Source organism: Giraffa tippelskirchi, chromosome 3, assembly GCF_054371585.1.
Source record: "Giraffa tippelskirchi isolate mGirTip1 chromosome 3, T2T-mGirTip1v1.2.pri, whole genome shotgun sequence".
In the NCBI taxonomy this organism is placed as follows: domain Eukaryota; kingdom Metazoa; phylum Chordata; class Mammalia; order Artiodactyla; family Giraffidae; genus Giraffa; species Giraffa tippelskirchi.
This window is the reverse complement of record NC_137277.1, coordinates 131,561,679-131,582,198: the sequence shown is the minus strand read 5'-3', so window position 1 is coordinate 131,582,198 and position 20,520 is coordinate 131,561,679. Positions and strand designations below refer to the sequence as shown.

The 20,520-nt window shown below is 37.3% G+C and overlaps 1 protein-coding gene across 16 annotated transcripts in view; it reads right to left on the bottom strand.

Annotated features, from left to right (window-relative positions):
- The window catches only part of PTPN4 (protein tyrosine phosphatase non-receptor type 4), a 272,678-nt gene that overhangs the window by 7,883 nt on the left and 244,275 nt on the right, over window positions 1-20,520 (bottom strand). For 11 of the 16 annotated variants that reach the window (XR_014078556.1, XM_081575953.1, XM_081575955.1 and 8 more), the window contains 5 exons: window positions 20,407-20,468; window positions 17,015-17,161; window positions 14,050-14,178; window positions 8,451-8,599; window positions 6,755-6,890 (listed from right to left, as the gene is read on the bottom strand). Coding sequence is in view for 15 of the 16 variants with exons in the window: in XM_081575953.1 (XP_081432079.1) it covers window positions 6,755-6,890; window positions 8,451-8,599; window positions 14,050-14,178; window positions 17,015-17,161; window positions 20,407-20,468 (623 nt within the window). In the remaining variant the exon portion in view is untranslated. Of the gene's footprint in view, window positions 1-6,754; window positions 6,891-8,450; window positions 8,600-9,658; window positions 9,750-14,049; window positions 14,179-17,014; window positions 17,162-20,044; window positions 20,123-20,406; window positions 20,469-20,520 lie in introns of those variants that run through there. The other 5 variants (XM_081575956.1, XM_081575957.1, XM_081575961.1 and 2 more) reach the window with 2 other exon arrangements.

Genomic DNA, 20,520 nt, shown 5'->3' with positions numbered 1-20,520 from the left:
AATAAATAAACAAAAAAGACAAACATCTCACCTGGGTTGCTTACACAAGAAATACAAAGTAAAACTGCATGGATACATAAATTTTCACTAAGACTGGCAAAAAAAGTTTGACAACATATTTTGTTGGCAAAACTCACTCATACATTGCTAATAGGAATGTACAATACTACAAGCCCTATGGGTGGACACTTGGCAACATCTAACAAAATTACATTGATTTACCTATTGACCCAGCAATCCCACTTCTAGGACTCTATCCAAAAGATAAACTAGAAAAAGAAATTGAAAATATTTATTCATAAAAGAGGCTATTCACTGCAGATTTATAAAAACAAAAAAGTAGAAACAATTCAGATTGTCATCAGTAAAGGGCTGGGTCAATAATCTGGTACATTCTCAAAGTGGGTACTATGAAATAGAGAGAAAAGGAAAAAAGTCTATAGAATGTTATAGAATGATTCTAGGATGTTTTGCTAAGTAAAAAAAGGCAAGACAGAGAAAAGTGCATATATTATCTTTATAAGAGAAATGGGACAGGGATATAAATATGTACCTAACTCAATATGTGTATTAAGAAAACAGCAAAGGAAGGATGAATCTTTTTTTTTAATGGCTTTCTATAAGGAAAGGCGTCAACAGGGTGATGGAGAGAGATAGAGATTAGACTTTATTGAATATACTTCTTTTATAAATTTCACTTTAGAATCATGTAAATACACTCCATAATTAGAAAATGAATTTTAAAAGCCTCTATAAACTGAAAATACAAAACATATCCACATATATATCTAGTTGATGGCATAACCACACAGAAAGGAGCTATTTCAAAGGACTCTGAAACAGTAATATGACTATATATCTTTTGCAGAATATATACTCCAAAGCAAAATAACTGTGGAAAAGAACTGAAAATTCTTTTTGGTAATCATACTATTTGTGGTGTTAGTTTTGTTATTCTGAGACTTCGTTGGGTATCGTGGAAGAAAACAAATGAGTACTTGTGACATGCTACGTCTTCCATTTCCAGTACTGTGGAGAACCTGCACTCTTGTTAAAGAAGAAAAGGGACAAAGATGTTAAGTAGAAAGTGGTAAGTGAAAACACTGTGGTTTGAATCTGTAGCGGAAGCACCAGTATTAACTCCTGATAAGTTTGTTTTCCCTCTTCTGGAAACTGAAGATTTCCAGAGACACATACTAACACTTACCCAACAGCAATAAAAATCCCTAGTGCTCAGAAGATGGTCCCTAAAATAATTCCCCAATAAAAAGGACCAGAACTTTATGGAGAAATTACTAATGCTAAGTCTGGGACAAGAAATGTGCAAGCTGGACATCTATACTGATAGCAAGTAAGCTATCAAAGTCACTAGCTCTTGACATAAAGGCTCAGGAGCTAGAATGAACAGTCTTCCAGAAACCAAAAATGGAATAAATTATGCATATTTAAGAAAAATAATTCCAATGGGTTGAAACATATCACATATGTTTAAATACATGAAGTCAAAACAAACAAAAGTAAGTAGCCGCCACTGGCAGAGGCCAATGAACCAATTCATTACATTAAAAACTTGTAAGTAAAGGGAAAGCATCAAGTATTTATCTTGCCTTTCCTATGCAGACTGTATCACCAGTTAACCAAACAGCAGATGAGAAGTTTCTCTTCTAAAGAAGTATTCCAATTAATAAAAAAGGAATAACAGAATATCATCATTTTGCAAGCCAAATGAATAAATGATGCAGACACTGATCACCCAAGGCTGCTATCATCACAAAAGGAAGGCAGAGACATCATGTGCCTCTCGAAGGAAGAACATACCACCACCGAAGGTGCTATAGGCTATAGATCCACTTATCAGATAAGACAGAGAATACCACCTTGTTCTGTCTAGAATGCAACCAGCAAAACCTAGACTATGGGAAAACATGTAGCACAAACATCCTGGATTGCCCATCAAATAAATTGCAAGGTAAAAGAAGAGAGATGGGACTTCTCTGGTGGTGCAGTGGATAAGAATCTGCCTGCCAATGCAAGGAACATGTGTTTGATCTCTGGTCCGGGAAGATTTCACATGTGAAGCAACTAAGTCAGTGTGCCACAACTACTGAGCCTGCACTCCAGAGCCCACGTGCTGCAACTACTGAAGGCAGAGTGCCTAAAGCCTGTGCTCCGCAGCAAGAGAAGTCCTGCAATGAGAAGCTCATTTGCTGCAACAAAGAGTAGCCCTAGCTCGCCAGAACTAGAGAAAGCCTGCACAAAAGCAACAAAGACACAGTGCAGCCAAAAAAAGAGAGAGGTAGGAAGAAGATACAGATTAAAAGAGGTTTACAAGACACAGACCAATCAAAATATGTGGACCACATTTGAATCCTGACTTTACACAAACTGTAAGAACAAAAACAAAAACTTATTATGTATGATATGATCTAGCAATTTGACTTCTAGGTATGTATCTTAAAAGATTGAAAGCAGTGTCTAAAAGAGATATTTATACATTCATGCTCACAGCAACATTAGTCAACAAAACCTAAAAGTAGCACCACTAACTCAATGGACATGAGTTTGAACAAATTCTGGGAGATAGTGAAGGACAGGGGAGCCTGGCATGCTGCAGTCCATGGGGTTACAAGAGTTGGACGTGACTTAACAACTGAACAACAACAAAAGGTGGAAATAAACCAAATGTCCAATAACGGATGAAAGGATAAGCAAAATGTGGCATACACACACTATGAAGTATTTTTCAGCTTTAAAAAGAAAGGAAATTCTGCCACACAACATGGATGAGCCTTGAGGATATTATGCTCAGTGAAATAAGCCAATCGCAAAATCATTTATGTATGATTCCATGTATATGATATATCCAGAGCAGTCATATTCACAGAAACAGAAAATAGAATTGTGGCTGCCAAGGGACTGGAAGAGAGGAAAATGGAGAGTCGTAGTTTAATGGGTATAGAGTTTTAGTTTTGCAAGATGAAGAAGTTTTAGTGATTGGTTATACAACAGTGTGAATATACTCAGCACTACTGAATTGTACATTTAAAAATGGTCAAGATAGTAAATTTTGGGTTCTGTATTTTACTACAATTAAAAATAAGTCTATTATGTATGGAAATGGATATAAAAAACCTCAAGAAAATACTAGCAAATCAAGTCAAGCAACACATAAAGAGAATTATATACCATGTCTAAGTAAGATTTATCTTAGGAATGCAAGGTAAGTTTAACATTCAAAAATCAATCAATCTAATACACTATATTAATAGAGTAAGACACAAACCACATGATCATCTCAACAGATACAGAAAAAGCATTTGACAAAACTGAACGCCCTTTTATCATGAGACCACTCAATAAACCAGTGAGAGGGAACCTTCTCAATTTGATAAAAAAGCATTAATGAAAAATCTATGGCTAGCATGATGCTTAGTGGTAGAAAAAAGAAAGCTGTCTTCTAAGGCCAGGAACAAGACAAGGATGTCTAGTTTCATCGCTTCTACTTGACACTATACTGGAGGTTCTTGCCGGGGCACTTGGGCAAGATGAAGAGAAGATATGAAATGAGATAAAAAGAAAACCTATAACCTTTCCTATATTGGAAAGGAAGAACTAAACTATATTTGCAAATGACACAATTTTATATAGAGAGAATCCTAAGGAATCTACTTTCACACATACAAAAAATTGAGTTAATAAATGATTTCAGCAAGGCCACAGGCTACATGGTCTATATACAAAACCAGTTTATTTCTATATTTAAGCAATGCATAGTCCTAAAACGAAATTAAGAAGACAAGCCCACTTACAATATGACCAAAAAGACTAAAAAACTTACGAATACATTTAACAAAAAGAAGTACAAAATTTGCACACTGAAAACTACAAAACACTGCTGAAGAAAATCAATGAAAATGTAAATAAATGGAAAGACGTTTTGTGTTCATGCTTTTGAACATAGATTATTATTAAATAGCAACACTCTGCAAAATGATCTATACATTTAATGCAATCCCTATCTTGCTTTTTTGAAGAGAGGACAAACTGATTCTAATGCTCATATGGAAATGTAAGGGACCTAGAATAGCTAAAACAGTCTTGAAAAAAACAAAGTTGCAAGATACAGATTTCCTGACTTCAAAGTTTATTATAAATTTTTAGTATTCAAGACAGTGTGGTATTAACATAAGAACAGACATAAAAACCAATGGACTACAACTGAAACTCCAGAAATAAACACGTGTATTTGTGGTCAACTGATTTTTGACAAGGGACCCAGAAACAATTCATGAGGAAAGAATAGTTTTTTCAACAAATGGGGCTGAGACACTGGAGGTCCATACAGAGAATAATCAAGTTAGAATGCTACCTCAAACCATATGTAAATATTAACTCAAAATGTATCAGACACCAAAATGTGAGACCTAAACAATAAAACTCTTGGAAGAAAAGGGAGGAATAAATCTTTGTGACTTTAAATTAGGCTGTGATTTCTTAGCTATGACACCAAAAGTATATGTGATTAAAAAGAAGATAAGCAAAACTAGACAATCAAAATTTAAAAAATTTGGCTTCAAATTAATCAAGAAAGTGAAAGAATAGTATAAAACACTTGCAAATCACAGATCTATAAGAGACTTTATTTAGAGAATATAAAGAACTCTTAACAATTCAGTGATACAACAACAACCAAATTGCAGGATAGGCAAAAGACTTGGATAGTTCTTGAACGAAGATACACAGATAAATGACCACATGAATCATTACTTATTACAGAAATGCAAATCAAAACCACAATAAGATACCATTTTATATTTAGCAGGATGGCCGAAATAAAAAAAAGATAATGACAAGCGATGACAATGATGTGGAGAAAATGGAATGCTCACATACTGCCAGTGGACTGCAAAATGGTACATCTGCTTTGAACAGTTCCTCACATGACCCAGCAATTTCACTCCTGAGTATATACCCAAGAGAAATGAAAACATTTCCACACAAAAACATATATACAAACGCTTATGGTATCATTATTCACAATAGTCAAAAAGTGGAAACAATCCAGAAGAATCTGTATCTACTCAGTAAAAAAGGAATGAAGTACTGATTATACTACAGAATGTATATCCTTTTAATATTATGCTAATTAAAAGAAGCCAGTTACAAATGATCAAATTATATGACTCCATTCACATGAATGGTCCAGAATAGGCAAACCTATAGAGATAGAAAGTAGATTAATAGTTGCCTAGGACTAGGCTGGGGAAGACTGGGGAAGATACTAGGAAAAATGGGTACAGGAGACCTTTTTTGGAGTGATGAAAATGTGCTAAAACTAGATAGCAATGATGGTTGCCAAACACCATGATAGACTAAAAACCAGTGAACTGCATATTTGTTATAAAGGTGAATTTTATCGTACGTGAATTATATAAAGCTATTCTAAAAGTTAAGGGAAGTCGCTCAGTTGTGTCCGACTCTTTGCGACCCCGTGGACTGTAGCCTACCAGGCTCCTCCGTCCATGGGATTCTCCAGGCAAGAATACTGGAGTGGTTTGCCATTTCCTTCTCCAGGGGATCTTCCCGACCCAGGGATCGAACCCAGGTCTCCCGCATTGGAGGCAGACGCTTTAACCTCTGAGCCACCAGGGAAGTCCCCTGGCTATTGTAAACAGTACTACTTCTAAAAGTTAAGACATGATTAATATGAAACTGGAAATCTGAATACTGGCTATTGCTAATATTAGAGAATTACTGTTAATTGTAATTTGGTGTGATAATGGTATTACGGTTTTGTTTAGAAGGAAAAACATTCCTTATCTTTATGAGAAACATACTGAAATACGTACAGACAAAATGATATGGTGTCCAGGGTTTGCTTCAAATATGAGAGTAGGTAGCCGTATAAAGGAAACGTGATGGCCAATGCCAGGGCTGAGTACGCAACACAGTGTTCAGTACATCACATTGTCTGTTTTTGTGTATGTTTGAAATTTTCTATAATTAAATGCTAATAATATAGCAGGCATTTATTAGACCACATAGGTTCACTTGAGTAACCTTAACGCCACCAACAAGGCAAACATTCCACAATGGCTTAATATAAAAAATAATCTTAATATTAACTTTAAAATTCCATGATTCTTCTTTTGATTCTTGGAACATAATTCAGAGTCATTATAGAATACAGTAAGTTAGTAGCTTAATTTCTATGATTTTTGCTGTTGTAATTTAAGTTCTTATGGAAAAAAGAGAGGCAATTTCCCCACAGCTGTTTCAGAGAAAGCAGGTCTATCAAGATTTTCCAGTCTAGGGACACTATCGTTCTCAGCATTCCATTTGACTAAGTAACACAGGGTAAGTTGCTTCTCTGCACCTGTTGAAGCAGTCAAGAACTAGCAAGCGAGGGTAGTGTCGGCAAACATTTTCTGTAAAAAACCAGATAGCAAACATTTTTGGTTTTGCAATCACATGGTGGCCTGCTGCAACTTTTCAGCTCTGTTACTATAATGTGAAAGCAGCCATAGATAATACCTAAATACATAGCTGTGGCTGTTTCCAATAAAACTTTATTTATAAATACAAGCGACGGGCCAGGTTTGGCTCATGGACAGTATCTGTCAATCCCTATGCTAGGGTTATTACCTCCTGGAAGAGAATTAAAAAGAGAAAAGTACAGTTTGGAACATACACTGATAACAAAAAACCATGACGTTGAGAATATACACTTACACATGAGGTATGTAGTACTTACAGAAGTTTGGATCATCATGGCTCGCTGATCTCTCATTGTTCTCACAATATCTAGTGGATAAACTGGCTGATTGCATTCAATGAGACACATGGCTGTTTCCATAGTAATAAGAACCCCAGTTCTTCCAATCCCAGCACTAAAAAGGAAAAAAATGGGGCAAAGTCTTACTGATACTGTTCTGTTAAACTTCTTATGCCTTTTGTGCAGAAACTTATAGAACTGAATCATATTACAGTAGAAGAACGACTTGATTTTAAAATTTTATATTAACAAAAGTGGCAAGGCAACTGGAAACTATTTTGAAAACAACAAAATAAATTTCACTTAATACAGATTAAATGGTTTGTAACCACCCCTCTCCCACTGTTAGTCGCAAATATACAATTTTAAAAGCATTACATTTCAGTTTTTAAAATCTGAACAAGATATAGAAGATTAGTGACATAACAGCTGTAAAATGCAAAATAAGAGAATTACAATAATAAATCATTAACAAAAGCAAAAAAGACAACTAAAACACTCAAAAAATTAGCTTTTAAAGCCAAATTTTATTTTCATTAAACTTTACCACTGAGATAGTTAAGAACAACTTTGTGAAGCATCCTGTAGCTATTGAGAACTACAACAGCCAAATGTGCCCACCATTCTTGTCATCTGCCTCTCAAATAACTGGTCTACAATCTGTTTTGATGGGTGTGAAAGTCTGCTCTTAAAAAGTGCTGGAAAGCATAAGGATAAAGAGATACCTTAATACATCCTCTGAATCAAATCACTTAATAACAGAAGTAACAAGGAGAAGGAGAAAATAATTCCTGGCTCCTAATCTCTGGGTCTGTGGTAGTGAGGCTGAAATCACTGATTTCAGTCCCTTGAGGGCAGATGGGCACCTGAATCTGAAAGGAAGCAGGGTGTCCACTACTGCTCACTTGGAGCTCCTGGAAGTGGGACATCCTGAGGTAGTACTGGGTGGAGTCATCACCGACTCGATGGACATGAGTTTGGGTAAGTTCTGGGAGCTGGTGATGGACAGGGAAGCCTGGTGTGCTGCAGCACATGGGGTTGTAAAGAGTCGGACATGACTGGGCAACTGAACTGAACTGAACTGAACTGAACTGAACTGACTCCAAGGAGGTGAAATGCCAATCAAAGATCTTAGGAGGGGCCAGGATGGAGTACCTTGCTGGAGGGGGAAATCCAAACCTTAGATGCAATCTAATTCTTACAATATTGTTATTTGATCAAATCTATAATACCATTAATTTTAAGACATAACCCAATTTCAGAGATGTTTGACTATGAAAAAGATAAACTTCTAAGAACTAGTATTATTTTTACTTTTTGTGATAAAGTTTCTGCCAATTGTATGTTAAGTCATACTCTTTGCTTTCCACCTTCAGAACACAGCTTTGAGTTCTAATTACCAGAGTGACAATCACAACTTAAGGGCAAAATATAATACGTAATCCCTTTAAAAAATGACCTACTTAAAAAAAAAAAAATGACCTACTTAGTCAGTCACCCGGTAGTGTCCAACTCTTTGTGACTTCACAGGAGTCAGAGCCCACCAGGCTCCTCTCTCTGTGGGGATTCCCAGACAGGAATACTGCAGTGGGTTGCCACTGCCTTCTGGGATTCCCTGGTGGCTCAGAAGGAATCTAGTCAGTTACTCAATCATAAAAGACAGAAAATAAAATACCTGCAATGAACAACTATAGGTTCTTCCTTGCCAGCCCTCTTATTTCGTACATGGCAAACAAAATCCAGAAAGTCGCTTGAATCGTCAGGGACTCCATGGTCGGGCCAGGCTATATACTGGATCTGAGTGAGTGGACGACTCTCATTTTTCTACATATAAATGAAAGAATATGCAACTGACTTAGAAATAATCCTTAAAATATATGTAAACATTCATGTCATTTTAATTTTAGAAGCAAAAGAAACTACATTATGCCCCCAAAGTAATGTATAAATTCAATAAAACTCAAAAATTTAAGGAAAAGGAAAGAAACCACTTTATAGAAACAGCTGTATCCATTTAAGTATCAGTCACACGGATTATCACTCTTATAACTAAATTTCTATATTTGTATTTTTAGGATGATAATCAAGTAAACAGACAAAAATAGATTAAGATTCCAGAGAAATGTTTAAAACAAAATTAAAGAACTGTTAGGTGAGCAAAAAAGGTTAAAAAAAAATTATTTTTTTATGAACAAAGTTGGGCTAATCCTGATAATCACAAGTGAAATTATGGACATCAAGAAAATAAAATCTCAAAGTAAATGCAGATTAAAAACTGGAGACCATAAAACACAAAATCAAATCAAGATTTAATTCTTCTTTGGGAACCAATTTCTCCATTGGTATAACGGAGAAAGTAAGGTATTGAATGTATACATTTTAGTTCAAATCTCAATTTCGCCAGTTAAGACAGTATTTCATGGTCTCATTTTCATCAACTGAAAAATGAAACAACATCTACACCTAAAAGGAATAGTCTTATGTTAAACTGATTCATTGCAAGGACCTGCAAATCACCCAATCACAGCTGTTTGGGATCATACACTCATAGTCAGATTCCAACACTGTGAAATCTGGTTACTGTCATTTACATTGGATGAACTTTCAAAGTAAAGGTACTTAAGAAAGATGAATTCCCAGAGAGACCTCAGTTCAATCTGGTAACTAATGTCAACAGATGATTGAAGGCATCGAATATAGAATACCTTTGACTATTATTGTTAACAAAAGAACTTAATGGTACTAGTAATCTGCAAGAAGGGGAATTAAAATAATATTTTATTAAGTTTTGGGGTACTGTTTATCTATTTGTCCATCTATCCATCCATGTACATATGTATTTATGGCAGCAAATTAATTTTCCCAATTATATTTAGCTCAAACCTTAGAAACAGATTTGTGTCTCAGCATAGTTCTGAGGTACTCAGGACTGCAAAGAAAAGCCACTGTAACATATAAAACTGCCATGGATAATCTGTAGGTGGAGAACAACGGGATACACATATTACCTGATGTGACCACTGACCATACACAAGCTCATCTTTCATGTCTATTCAGGAAAATGGAAAAAAAAAAACAGCTTCTTGGCTTGCTTTGTTACTTACGACCATGCCCAAACCAAAAATTCATTCTGATAGTATCTCTAGCCCATAAGGTTTTGAAACTGTATTTTCTTGTAACTTCAGCTTTATTCAGTGCCAGATTCCTGCAGTATACATTAGCATAACTTCTAGCTCCTTTTCTTTCTGGTCAGCAAGGTCCCATCTCACTGGACTCTTCTAGTCACTCTCACTGAGGGAGTGTATTAGGGGTGGTGTGTGAGTGGGGTTAGGGGAGATGTGGTCTCATCTCCGAAGGCTTCACTGTGGATGCCTGTGATGTTGGCTCTTCTCCAGCAACTCCTTTCTTCCTACAGCCCCTTAGCCCCAAGCTGGCTGGTGTAGGCAATGGCAGCCTGACAAGACAAGAAGATTCTGCCTCCACATACATCTTCCAGTTGGGTTACTGAGCTGGCGTTTATTCATCAGTTTGCACTTCTGGCTTTAATCTGGAAGCCAAATGGAGGGACTCAGAGAGCAGGTAAGGAAAACTAACAATTTAAAAGCTGTAATGACACCCACTCCAGTATCCTTGTCTGGGAAATCCCTTGGACAGAGGACCCTGTCAGGCTACAGTCCATGGGGTCACAAAAGACTTGAACATGACTTACTGACTAAATAACAGCAGCAATCTGTCTGATGTTATAGTGTCCTGCCTACAATCTTTCCCTTCTAAATAATGAGGAGATTGTGAAACTGGTCTTCTCCACTCATTTCATGTTCAGTCACTCAGTCGTGTCCAACTCTTTGTGACCCCATGGAGTGGAGCACGACAGGTTTCCCTGTCCTTCACTAAATCCAGGATCTTGCTCAAACTCATGTCCATTGATTCAATGATGCCATCCAACCATCTGGTCATCTGTCGTCCCCTTCTCCACCTGCCTTCAATCTTTCTCAGCATCAGGGATTTTTCCAATGAGCTGGCTCTTCGCATCAGGTGACCAAAGTACTGGAGCTTCAGCTTCAGCATCAGTCCTTCCAATGAATATTCAGGACTGATTTCCTTTAGGATGGACTGGTTGGATCTCCTTGCAGGCCAAGAGACTCTCAAGAGTCTTCCCCAACACCACAGTTCAAAAACATCAAGTCTCTGGCCCTCAGTATTCCTTATGGTCCAACTCTCATATCCATACACAACTACTGGAAAAAGCGTAACTTGGACTATGCGGACCTTTGTAGGCTAAGTAATGTCTCAGCTTTTTAATATGCTGTTTAGGTTTGTCATAGCTTTTCTTCCAAGGAGTAAGCATCTTTTAATTTTGTGGCTGCAGTCACCATCTGCAGTGATTTTCTAGCCCAAGAAAAGTCTGCCACTGCTTCCACTGTTTCCCCATCTATCTGCCATGAAGTGAAGTGATGGGACCGGATGCCATGAACTTACTTTTTTGAATGTTGAGTTTTAAGCCAGCTTTTTCACTCTCCTCTCTCACCTTCATCAAGAGGCTCTATAGTTCCTCATCGCTTTCTGCCATAAGGGTGGTGTCATCTGTGTCATCTGCATATCTGAGGTTATTGATATTTCTCCTGGCAATCTTGATTTCAGCTTGTGCTTCATTTAGCCCAGCATTTCACATGATGTACTCTGCATATAAGTTAAATAAGCAGGGAAACAATACATAGCCTTAATGTACTCCTTTTCCAATTTTGAACCAGTCCGTTGTTCCATGTTCGGTCTTAACTGTTGCTTCTTGACCTGCATACAGGTTTCTCAGGAGGCAGGTAAGGTGGTCTGGTATTCCCATCTCTTGAAGAACTTTCCACAGGTTGTTGTGATCCATATAGTCAAAGGTTTTAGGATAGTCAATGAAGCAGAAGTAGATGTTCTTTGGGAATTCTGTTGCTTTTTATATGATCCAACAGATGTTGGAAATTAGATTTCTGGTTCCTCTGCCTTTTCTAAATCCAACTTAAACATCCGGAAGTTCACAGTTCACGTACTGTTGAAGCTTGCTTGGAGAATTTTGAGTAACACCTTGCTATCATGTGAAATGAGTGCAATTTTGTGGCAGTTTGAACCTTCTTTGGCATTGCCCTTCTTTGGAATTGGGATGAAAACTGAACTTTTCCAGTCCTGTGGCCACTGCTGAGTTTTCCATATTTGCTGGCATATTGACTGCAGCACTTTAACAGCATTATCTTTTAGGATTTGAAATAGTGCAGCTGGAATTCCATCACCACCATTAGCTCTGTTCATAGTGATGCTTCCTAAGGCCCACTTGAGTTCACATTCTAAGATCTCTGGCTCTAGGTGAGTGATCACACCATCATGGTTATCTGGATCATTAAGATCTTTTTTGTATAGTTCTTCTGTGTATTCTTGTCATCTCTTATCTTCTGCTTCTATTAGGTCCATATCGTATCTGTCCTTTACTGTGCCCATCTTTGCATGAAATGTTCCCTTGGTATCTATAATTTTCTTAAAGAGGTCTCTATTCTTTCCCATTCTATTGTTTTCCTCTATTTCTAGGCATTGTGCACTTAGGAAGACTTTCTTATCTCTCCTCAATATTCTTTGGAACTCTGCATTCAAATGAGTATATCTTTCCTTTTCTCCTTTGCCTTTCACGTCTCTTCTTTTCTCAGCTATTTGTAAGGCCTCCTTAGACAACCACTTTGCCTTTTTGCGTTTCTTCTTATTGGGGATGGTTTTGATCACCACCTCCTGTACAATGTGACAAACCCTGGTCCATAGTTCTTCAGGAACTCTGTAACATCTAATCCCTTGAATCTATTTGTCATTTCCACTGTATAATCATAAGGGATTTGATTTAGGTCATACTTGAATTGTCCAGTCGTTTCCCTACTTTCTTCAATTTAAGTCTGAAACTTGCAATAAGGTGTTCATGATCTATGCCACAGTTAGCTCCTGGTCTTGTTTTTGCTCACTATAGAGCTTCTCCATCTTTGGCTGCAAAGAATATAATCAATCTGATTCTGGTATTGACCATCTGGTGATGTCCACATGTAGAGCCATCTCTTGTGCTGTTGGAAGAGGGTGTTTGCTATGACCAGTGCATTCTCTTGGCAAAACTCTGTTAGCCTTTGCCCTGCTTCATTTTGTGCTCCAAGGCCAAACTTGCCTGTTACTCAAGGTATCTCTTGACTTCCCACTTTTGCAGTCCAATCCCCTATGATGAAAAGACATCTTTATTTTTGGTGTTAGTTCTAGAAGGTCTTGTAGGTCTTCATAGAACCATTCCAGATCAGCTTCCTCAGCATTAGTGGTTGGGACACAGACTGGGATTACTGTGATGGTTTGCCAAAATGAATGGTTTGCCCTGGAAATGAACAGAGATCATTCTGTTGCTTTTGAGATTGCACCCATGTACTGCATTTTGCACTCTTTTGTTGACTACGAGGGTGACTCCATTTCTTCTAAGCGATTCTTCCCCACGGTAGTAGATATAATGGTCATCTGAATTTAATTCATCCATTCCGGTCCATTTTAGTTCACTGATTCCTAAGATGTCGATGTTCACTCTTGCCATCTCTAGTTTGACCACCTTCAATTTACCTTGATTCATAGACCTAACATTCCAGGTTTCTATGTAGTATTATTCTTTATAGCATCTGACTTTACCTTCACCACCAGATACATCCACAACTGGGTGTTTTCATCACTTTGGCTCAGCCTCTTCATTCCTTCTGGGGCTATTTCTCGGCTCTTCTCTAGTAGCATATTGGGCACCTACCGACCTGGTGAGTTCATCTTTCAGTGTCATACCTTTTTGCCTTTTCATAGTGTTCATGGACTTCTCAAGGCAAGAATGCTCATAAAAAAGGGGGAATAATCTGATAGCTGTCCATTGTTATTTTCATTTCCATCTCCATTTCCATTGGAGATGTACTCCAATACCTTACTGATATTACTTGGAGGAAGAAATGTATAATGAACACCCTGGTATGATTTTTTTGAATAGGGAAAATATTAATAGTAATAAATATTATTTATTCAATTACCTTTTCACTGATCATTCATACTTAGCTACAGAAATTGGAAATATTATACTAAGAGAATATATTTTATAAGATTCCAGCATACTACAATGAAGCAAGCAGTTCAACAATTTTTTGTATTTCCTAATAACTAGGACTCAAGATTAAAAACATTTTCATCTTTCAAAGCCTTTACCTTGAACATAACAGCTCTAACCAGTAGGCCCCCCTTTCCCCTACCTCCTGGTTGAAGAGTGTCATCTTCCTGAAGACATATGCAGTGTTCCCCTCTTCTGAGTGGCAGGTGACTTGGTAGCAGCCGTACGATGAACTTCCTGTGGGTTCCGGCCAATACTGGTGACACTTAACCTGGTATCAATAAATTTTAGAAATAGACATAATTTAGGTTCTCCAATTTTTTTAATATTTTAATTTTTAAGAACTTTCAAGCATAAAGAAAAGTGACAAAAATAATTTAATGAATTCTCATATAACCTTCAATTGCATTCATCTCACATGCTAGTAAAGTAATGCTCAAAATTCTCCAAGCCAGGCGTCAGCAATACGTGAATCGTAAACTTCCAGATGTTCAAGCTGGATTTAGAAAAGGCAGAGGAACCAGAGATCAAATTGCCAACATCCGCTGGATCAACAAAAATGCAAGGGAGTTCCAGAAAAAAGTCTATTTCTGCTTTATTGACTATGCCAAAGCCTTTGACTGTGTGGATCACAATAAACTGTGGAAAATTCTGAAAGAGATGGGAATACCAGACCACCTGACTTGCCTCTTGAGAAGTCTGTATGCAGGTCAGGAAGCAACAGTTAGAACTGGACATGGAACAACAGACTGGTTCCAAATAGGAAAAGGAGTACGTCAAGGCTGTATATTGTCACCCTGCTTATTTAACTTAATATGCAGAGTACATCATGAGAAAAGCTGGGCTGGAGGAAGCACAAGCTGGAATCAAGATTGCTGGGAGAAATATCAATAACCTCAGATATGCAGATGACACCACCCTTATGGCAGAAAGTGAAAAAGAACTGAAGAGCCTATTGATGAAGGTGAAAGAGGAGAGAGAAAAAGTTGCTTAAAGCTCAACATTCAGAAAACTAAGATCATGGCATCCAGTCCCATCACTTCATGGGAAACAGATGGGGAAACAGTGTCAGACTTTATTTTTAGGGGCTCCAAAATCACTGCAGATGGTGATTGCAGCCATGAAATTAAAAGACGCTTACTCCTTAGAAGGAAAGTTATGACCAACCTAGACAGCATATTAAAAAGCAGAGACATTACTTTGCCAACAAAGGTCCGTCTAGTCAAGGCTATGGTTTTTCTAGAAGTCATGTATGGATTTAAGAGTTGGACTGTGAAGAAAGCTGAGCACTGAAGAATTGATGCTTTTGAATTGTGGTGTTGGAGAAGACTCTTGAGAGTCCCTTGGACTGCAAGGAGATCCAACCAGTCCATCCTAAAGGAAATCAGTCCTGAATATTCATTGGAAGGACTGATGTTGAAGCTGAAACTCCAATACTTTGGCCACCTCATGCGAAGAGTTGACTCATTTGAAAAGACCCTGATGCTGGGAAAGATTCAAGGTGGGAGGAGAAGGGGACAACAGAGGATGAGATGGTTGGATGGCATCACTGACTCAATGGACATGAGTTTGGGTAACTTCCGGAAGTTGGTGATGGACAGGGAGGCCTGGCGTGCTGTAGTCCATGGGGTCGCAAAGAGTCGGACATGACAGTGACTGAACTGAACTGAACATATACCCTTCACAGAGATCTGCCAATGAGCAACAATTTTTTTGGTCATTTCTTCTCTTTGTAATGAGTGTCTGTTTGGATATATTTCGAAACTGCAAATATCTTGTTTACAACAAGCTTCCACCCAGTGTTTTATCATTCATCATTAATTCTTGCCTTAACTAATTATTACTACGAGGGTGGCAAAATGGTATACTAATCTTGATATTTCTTAGATTTAATAGTAAGAAAGACTCTTCAACTAAAATGGGAAATGCAATCCATTTACTTGCATAAATTAGGATTAAAAAAAGGTTTAATGACATACAATTCTGTTACATTGTAGTCAGCCATTTAAAACACACTACTCTATCATTTTTAGAATATCCACAGAGCTGTGTAACCATCACCACAATCACTTTTAGAACACATTCATCACTCCCAGAGGAAGGCCCGTATACATCAGTAACGACCACGCAACTCCTCTAATCCACCTTTCTCCCTACATCCTAGACCTGGGCAACCACTGCTCTACTTTCTGCCCCCGGTGGCCTACTTTGGACATCACATATAATTGAATCATAAAATATGTTGTGTTTGGTGACTGGCTTTGTTTACTTAGAATAATGTTTTCTAGGTTTATCCATGTTGCAGCATGTATCATCTTTTCATACCTTCTTATTGCCAAATAATATTCAACTGTATGACTACACCATATTTTATCTGGTACATCTGGCTTCTTTCTACCTATGGGTTACTAAGAATAACGCTGCTGTGAACATCTGTGCACCAGTTTTTGTGTGGACATGTATTTAATTCTCTTGGGTATTTCTATGAGTGAAATTGCTCAGCTGCAGTCACACTGTGTTTAGCCTCTTGAAGAACTGATAGGGTGTCTTCAAGGTTGTTGCACCATTTACCAAATTCATCAACAAGACAGCAGGTTCCACTGTCTCCACATCATTACCAACACTGATTATTTTCTGTCATGTTTACTTTAGCTATCCAACTATCTATGAAGTAGTATCTCATTGTAGCTTTCACTTGCATTTCCTTGGCAACTAATGATGCTGAGTATCTTTTCATGATCTTATTGGTCATTTGAATGTCTTTTTTGGAGAATCATCTGTTCAGATCCTTTGGCCATTTTTAAATGGGATATTGTTATTTTATGGCTAAGTTGTATGAATTCTTCACACATTATAAATACAAATCACTTATTAAAATATATATTAGTCCATTTAAATAATAATAATAATGGCTAACATAACATTTCTTTTAACACATTATGTGTTAGTTGCAGTTTTAAGCATTTAACCATGATGATTTTAATCATGACACCATAAGAAAGGAAGTTTAAAGGTTACAAAAGAGATTAAATCAACATGAATATTTTAACTACATATGTAACGTAATTTGAAAAATGAGCAATGTGTAAGATTCAAGTATAACTTACTCTGCCACGTTCAACCTGTGTGGTCAACATCACAACCATGGATGAGCCTTGTTCCCAAGTCATCTGCCAAAAATCTGTACAAGTGTGTGGTAATGGCCCTTGACAAGCAATGTACTGATTTATAATTCTAGAAGAAGGAATTTCCATCTAAAAAGAAAAAGACACAAAACCAAAATTGTTTTGCATTATTACTTTTTCCTAGGATCAAATACAGGTAAATCATCTACTAAATGATAACTGAAAGCAATTAATCTCAATAAATTGCAAAGTCAGTAAAACAAACCTCTATCAACTATTTTATTCGAAGAAGAAGTTTCTTGGCAATGTGCAGTAGCTATATATACTTCTCTTTCAATTAATGGAAACAGAAATTAAAATATTTTCCAAAGCACTCTTATGGAATTAAAAGCATCTATACAGAGAATCCTGTTTCACAGGCAGAGACTTGGTATAGAAATAAAAAATATTTCCCTCTATATAGGAAACAAACAACTATATATAAAAATAAACAACAAGGTTCTACTATAAAGCACAGGGAATATATCTGATAGCTTATAAGTTATAATGAAAAAGAAAAAAAATGTCTCTCAACAGCTTATTAGTAAATTTTGTGAGGAGCAAAAATTCTGCCATTTGCTTTAGTTTAGATTTTTTTTTTTTTTTTTAGATTTTTCATATTATATATATGCCAAAGACTTTGACTGTGTGGATCACAATAAACTGTGGAAAATTCTGAAAGAGATGGGAATATCAGACTACCTGACCTGCCTCCTGAGAAACCTGTATGCAGGTCAGGAAGTAACAGTTAGAACCGGACATGGAACAACAGACTGGTTCCAAATAGGAAAAGGAGTACGTCAAGGCTGTATATTGTCACCTTGCTTATTTAACTTAATATGCAGAGTACATCATGAGAAATGCTGGGCTGGAGGAGGCACAAGCTGGAATCAAGATTGCCGGGAGAAATATCAATAACCTCAGATATGCAGATGACACCACCCTTATGACAGAAAGTGAAGAGGAACTAAAAAGCCTCTTGATGAAAGTGAGAGAGGAGAGCGAAAAAGTTGGCTTAAAGCTCAACATTCAGAAAAGATCATGGCATCTGGTCCCATCACTTCATGGGAAATAGATGGGGAAACAGTGGAAACAGTGTCAGACTTTATTTTTGGGGGCTCCAAAAATCACTGCTGATGGTGATTGCAGCCATGAAATTAAAAGACGCTTACTCCTTGGAAAGAAAGTTATAACCTACCTAGATAGCATATTAAAAAGCAGAGACATTACTTTGCCAACAAAGGTCCGTCTAGTCAAGGCTATGGTTTTTCCAGTAGTCATGTATGGATGTGAGAGTTGGACTGTGAAGAAAGCTGAGTGCCGAAGAATTCATGCTTTTGAACCACGGTGTTGGAGAAGACTCTTGAAGAGTTCCTTGGCCTGCAAGGAGATCCAACCAGTTCATCCTAAAGGAGATCAGCCCTGGGTGTTCATTGGAAGGACTGATGTTGAAGCTGAAACTCCAATACTTTGGCCACCTGATGCAAAGAGCTGACTCATTGGAAAAGACCCTGATGCTAGGAAGGATTGGGGGCAGGAGGAGAAGGGGACCACAGAGGATGAGATGGCTGGAAGGCATCACCGACTTGATGGACATGAGTTTGGGTAAACTCTGGGGGTTGGTGATGGACAGCAAGGCCTGGCTTGCTGCGATTCATGGGGTCGCAAAGAGTTGGACACGACTGAGCGACTGAACTGAACTGATATATTATGTAATATGTATATAATTATATATAATATATATATAACATGAAAAGATTGGCAAGTATTTTAAATTCATTATTTTTAGAAAGTAAGACTATAACTACTTGCGGAATGTAAACTATCATTCTATTACATTTTAAACACTGAATTCAAAAGGTAGGTGTGTTTATTTCTGGGCTTCCCTGGTGGCTTAGCTGGTAAAGAATCTGCCTCCAATGTTGGAGACCTGGGTTTGATCCCCGGGTTGGGAAGATCCCTGGAGAAGGAAACGGCTACCCACTCCAGTATTCTGGCCTGGAAAGTTTCATGAACTGTATATAATCCATGGGGTCACAAAGAGTCAGACACGACTGAGTAACTTTGACTTTCACCTCACTCACCATACTATTGTAACACTTTGAACAATAATAATAACAAGCACTTAAATGAATAATATACTCAACTTAATTCACATAAAGGAAGGTACAAATCTAACTGTAAGAAAGTACCATTTTTTACCTATTAGATTGAAAGATCACAAAATTTGATGATACCATATATATATGTAGCCTTTATCTGAAACCATGGGTTCATATATGCATTGGAATTCAGAATTTGGGGGATTTTTGAAAGTTTTTTCAGTGCGCACACCATGTAATGTAATAAGTAACATTCCCTGCAGGCTATAGGTCATTACTCTGTAATCAGTCATTATCAAAAAGTCTACAAATAATAAATGCCGGAGAGGGTGTAGAGAAAAGGGAACCCTCTTGCACAGTTGCTGGGAATGTAAATTGATACAACCACTATGGAAGATGGTATGAAGATTCCTTAAAATTCTAGGAATAAAACCACCATGTGACCCAGCAATCCCACTCCTAGGCATACACCCTGAGGAAACCAAAACTGAAAAAGACACATGTACCCCAATGTTCACTGCAGCACTATTTACAATAGCTAGAACATGGAAGTAACCTAGATGTCCATCAACAGATGAATGGACAAAGAAGCTGTGGCACATATATACAATGGAATATTACTCAGTCATAAAAAGGAACACATTCACGTCAGTTCTAATGAGGTGGATGAACCTACAGCCTATTATACAGAGTGAAATTAAGTCAGAGAGAGAAAGATAAACATCGTGTACTAACACATATATATGGAATCTAGAAAGATGGTACCGATGAATTTATTTCTGAAGAAAGAGACACGGAGAACAGACTTATGGACACGGGGAATGGGGTAGAAGAGGGTGAGATGTATGGAGGGAGAAACATGCAAACTTACATTACCATATGTAAAATAGATAGCCAATGGGAACTTGCTGTATGACTCATGGAACTCAAACAGGGGCTCTGTATCAACCTAGAGGGGTGGGATGGGGAGAGAGATGGGAGGGAGGTTCAAGAGGGATGGGACATATGTATAATACTTACGGCTGATTCATGTTTAGGTTTGACAGCAAACAACAAAATTCTGTAAAGCAATTATCCTTCAATTAAGAAATAAATGAATTTTTTTAAAAAGTCCTCATCAGAGGTACAAAGTAAAGTTGATCCTCATTAATCATGGATTCTAGAATAAACCTCAAAGTTTAGATTGGCCCCTCTTATTCCAAAAGACAAAGGTATAATTAAAAAAAAACTTACATTTATATAATTTGCATTGATATAGTCTTCATTACCCTTTAAAATGACCCGTGTAGCATCATCTGAAAAAATTTAAAAGAAAGAATATTTTAATAGTTATGTTAAGAAGATTAA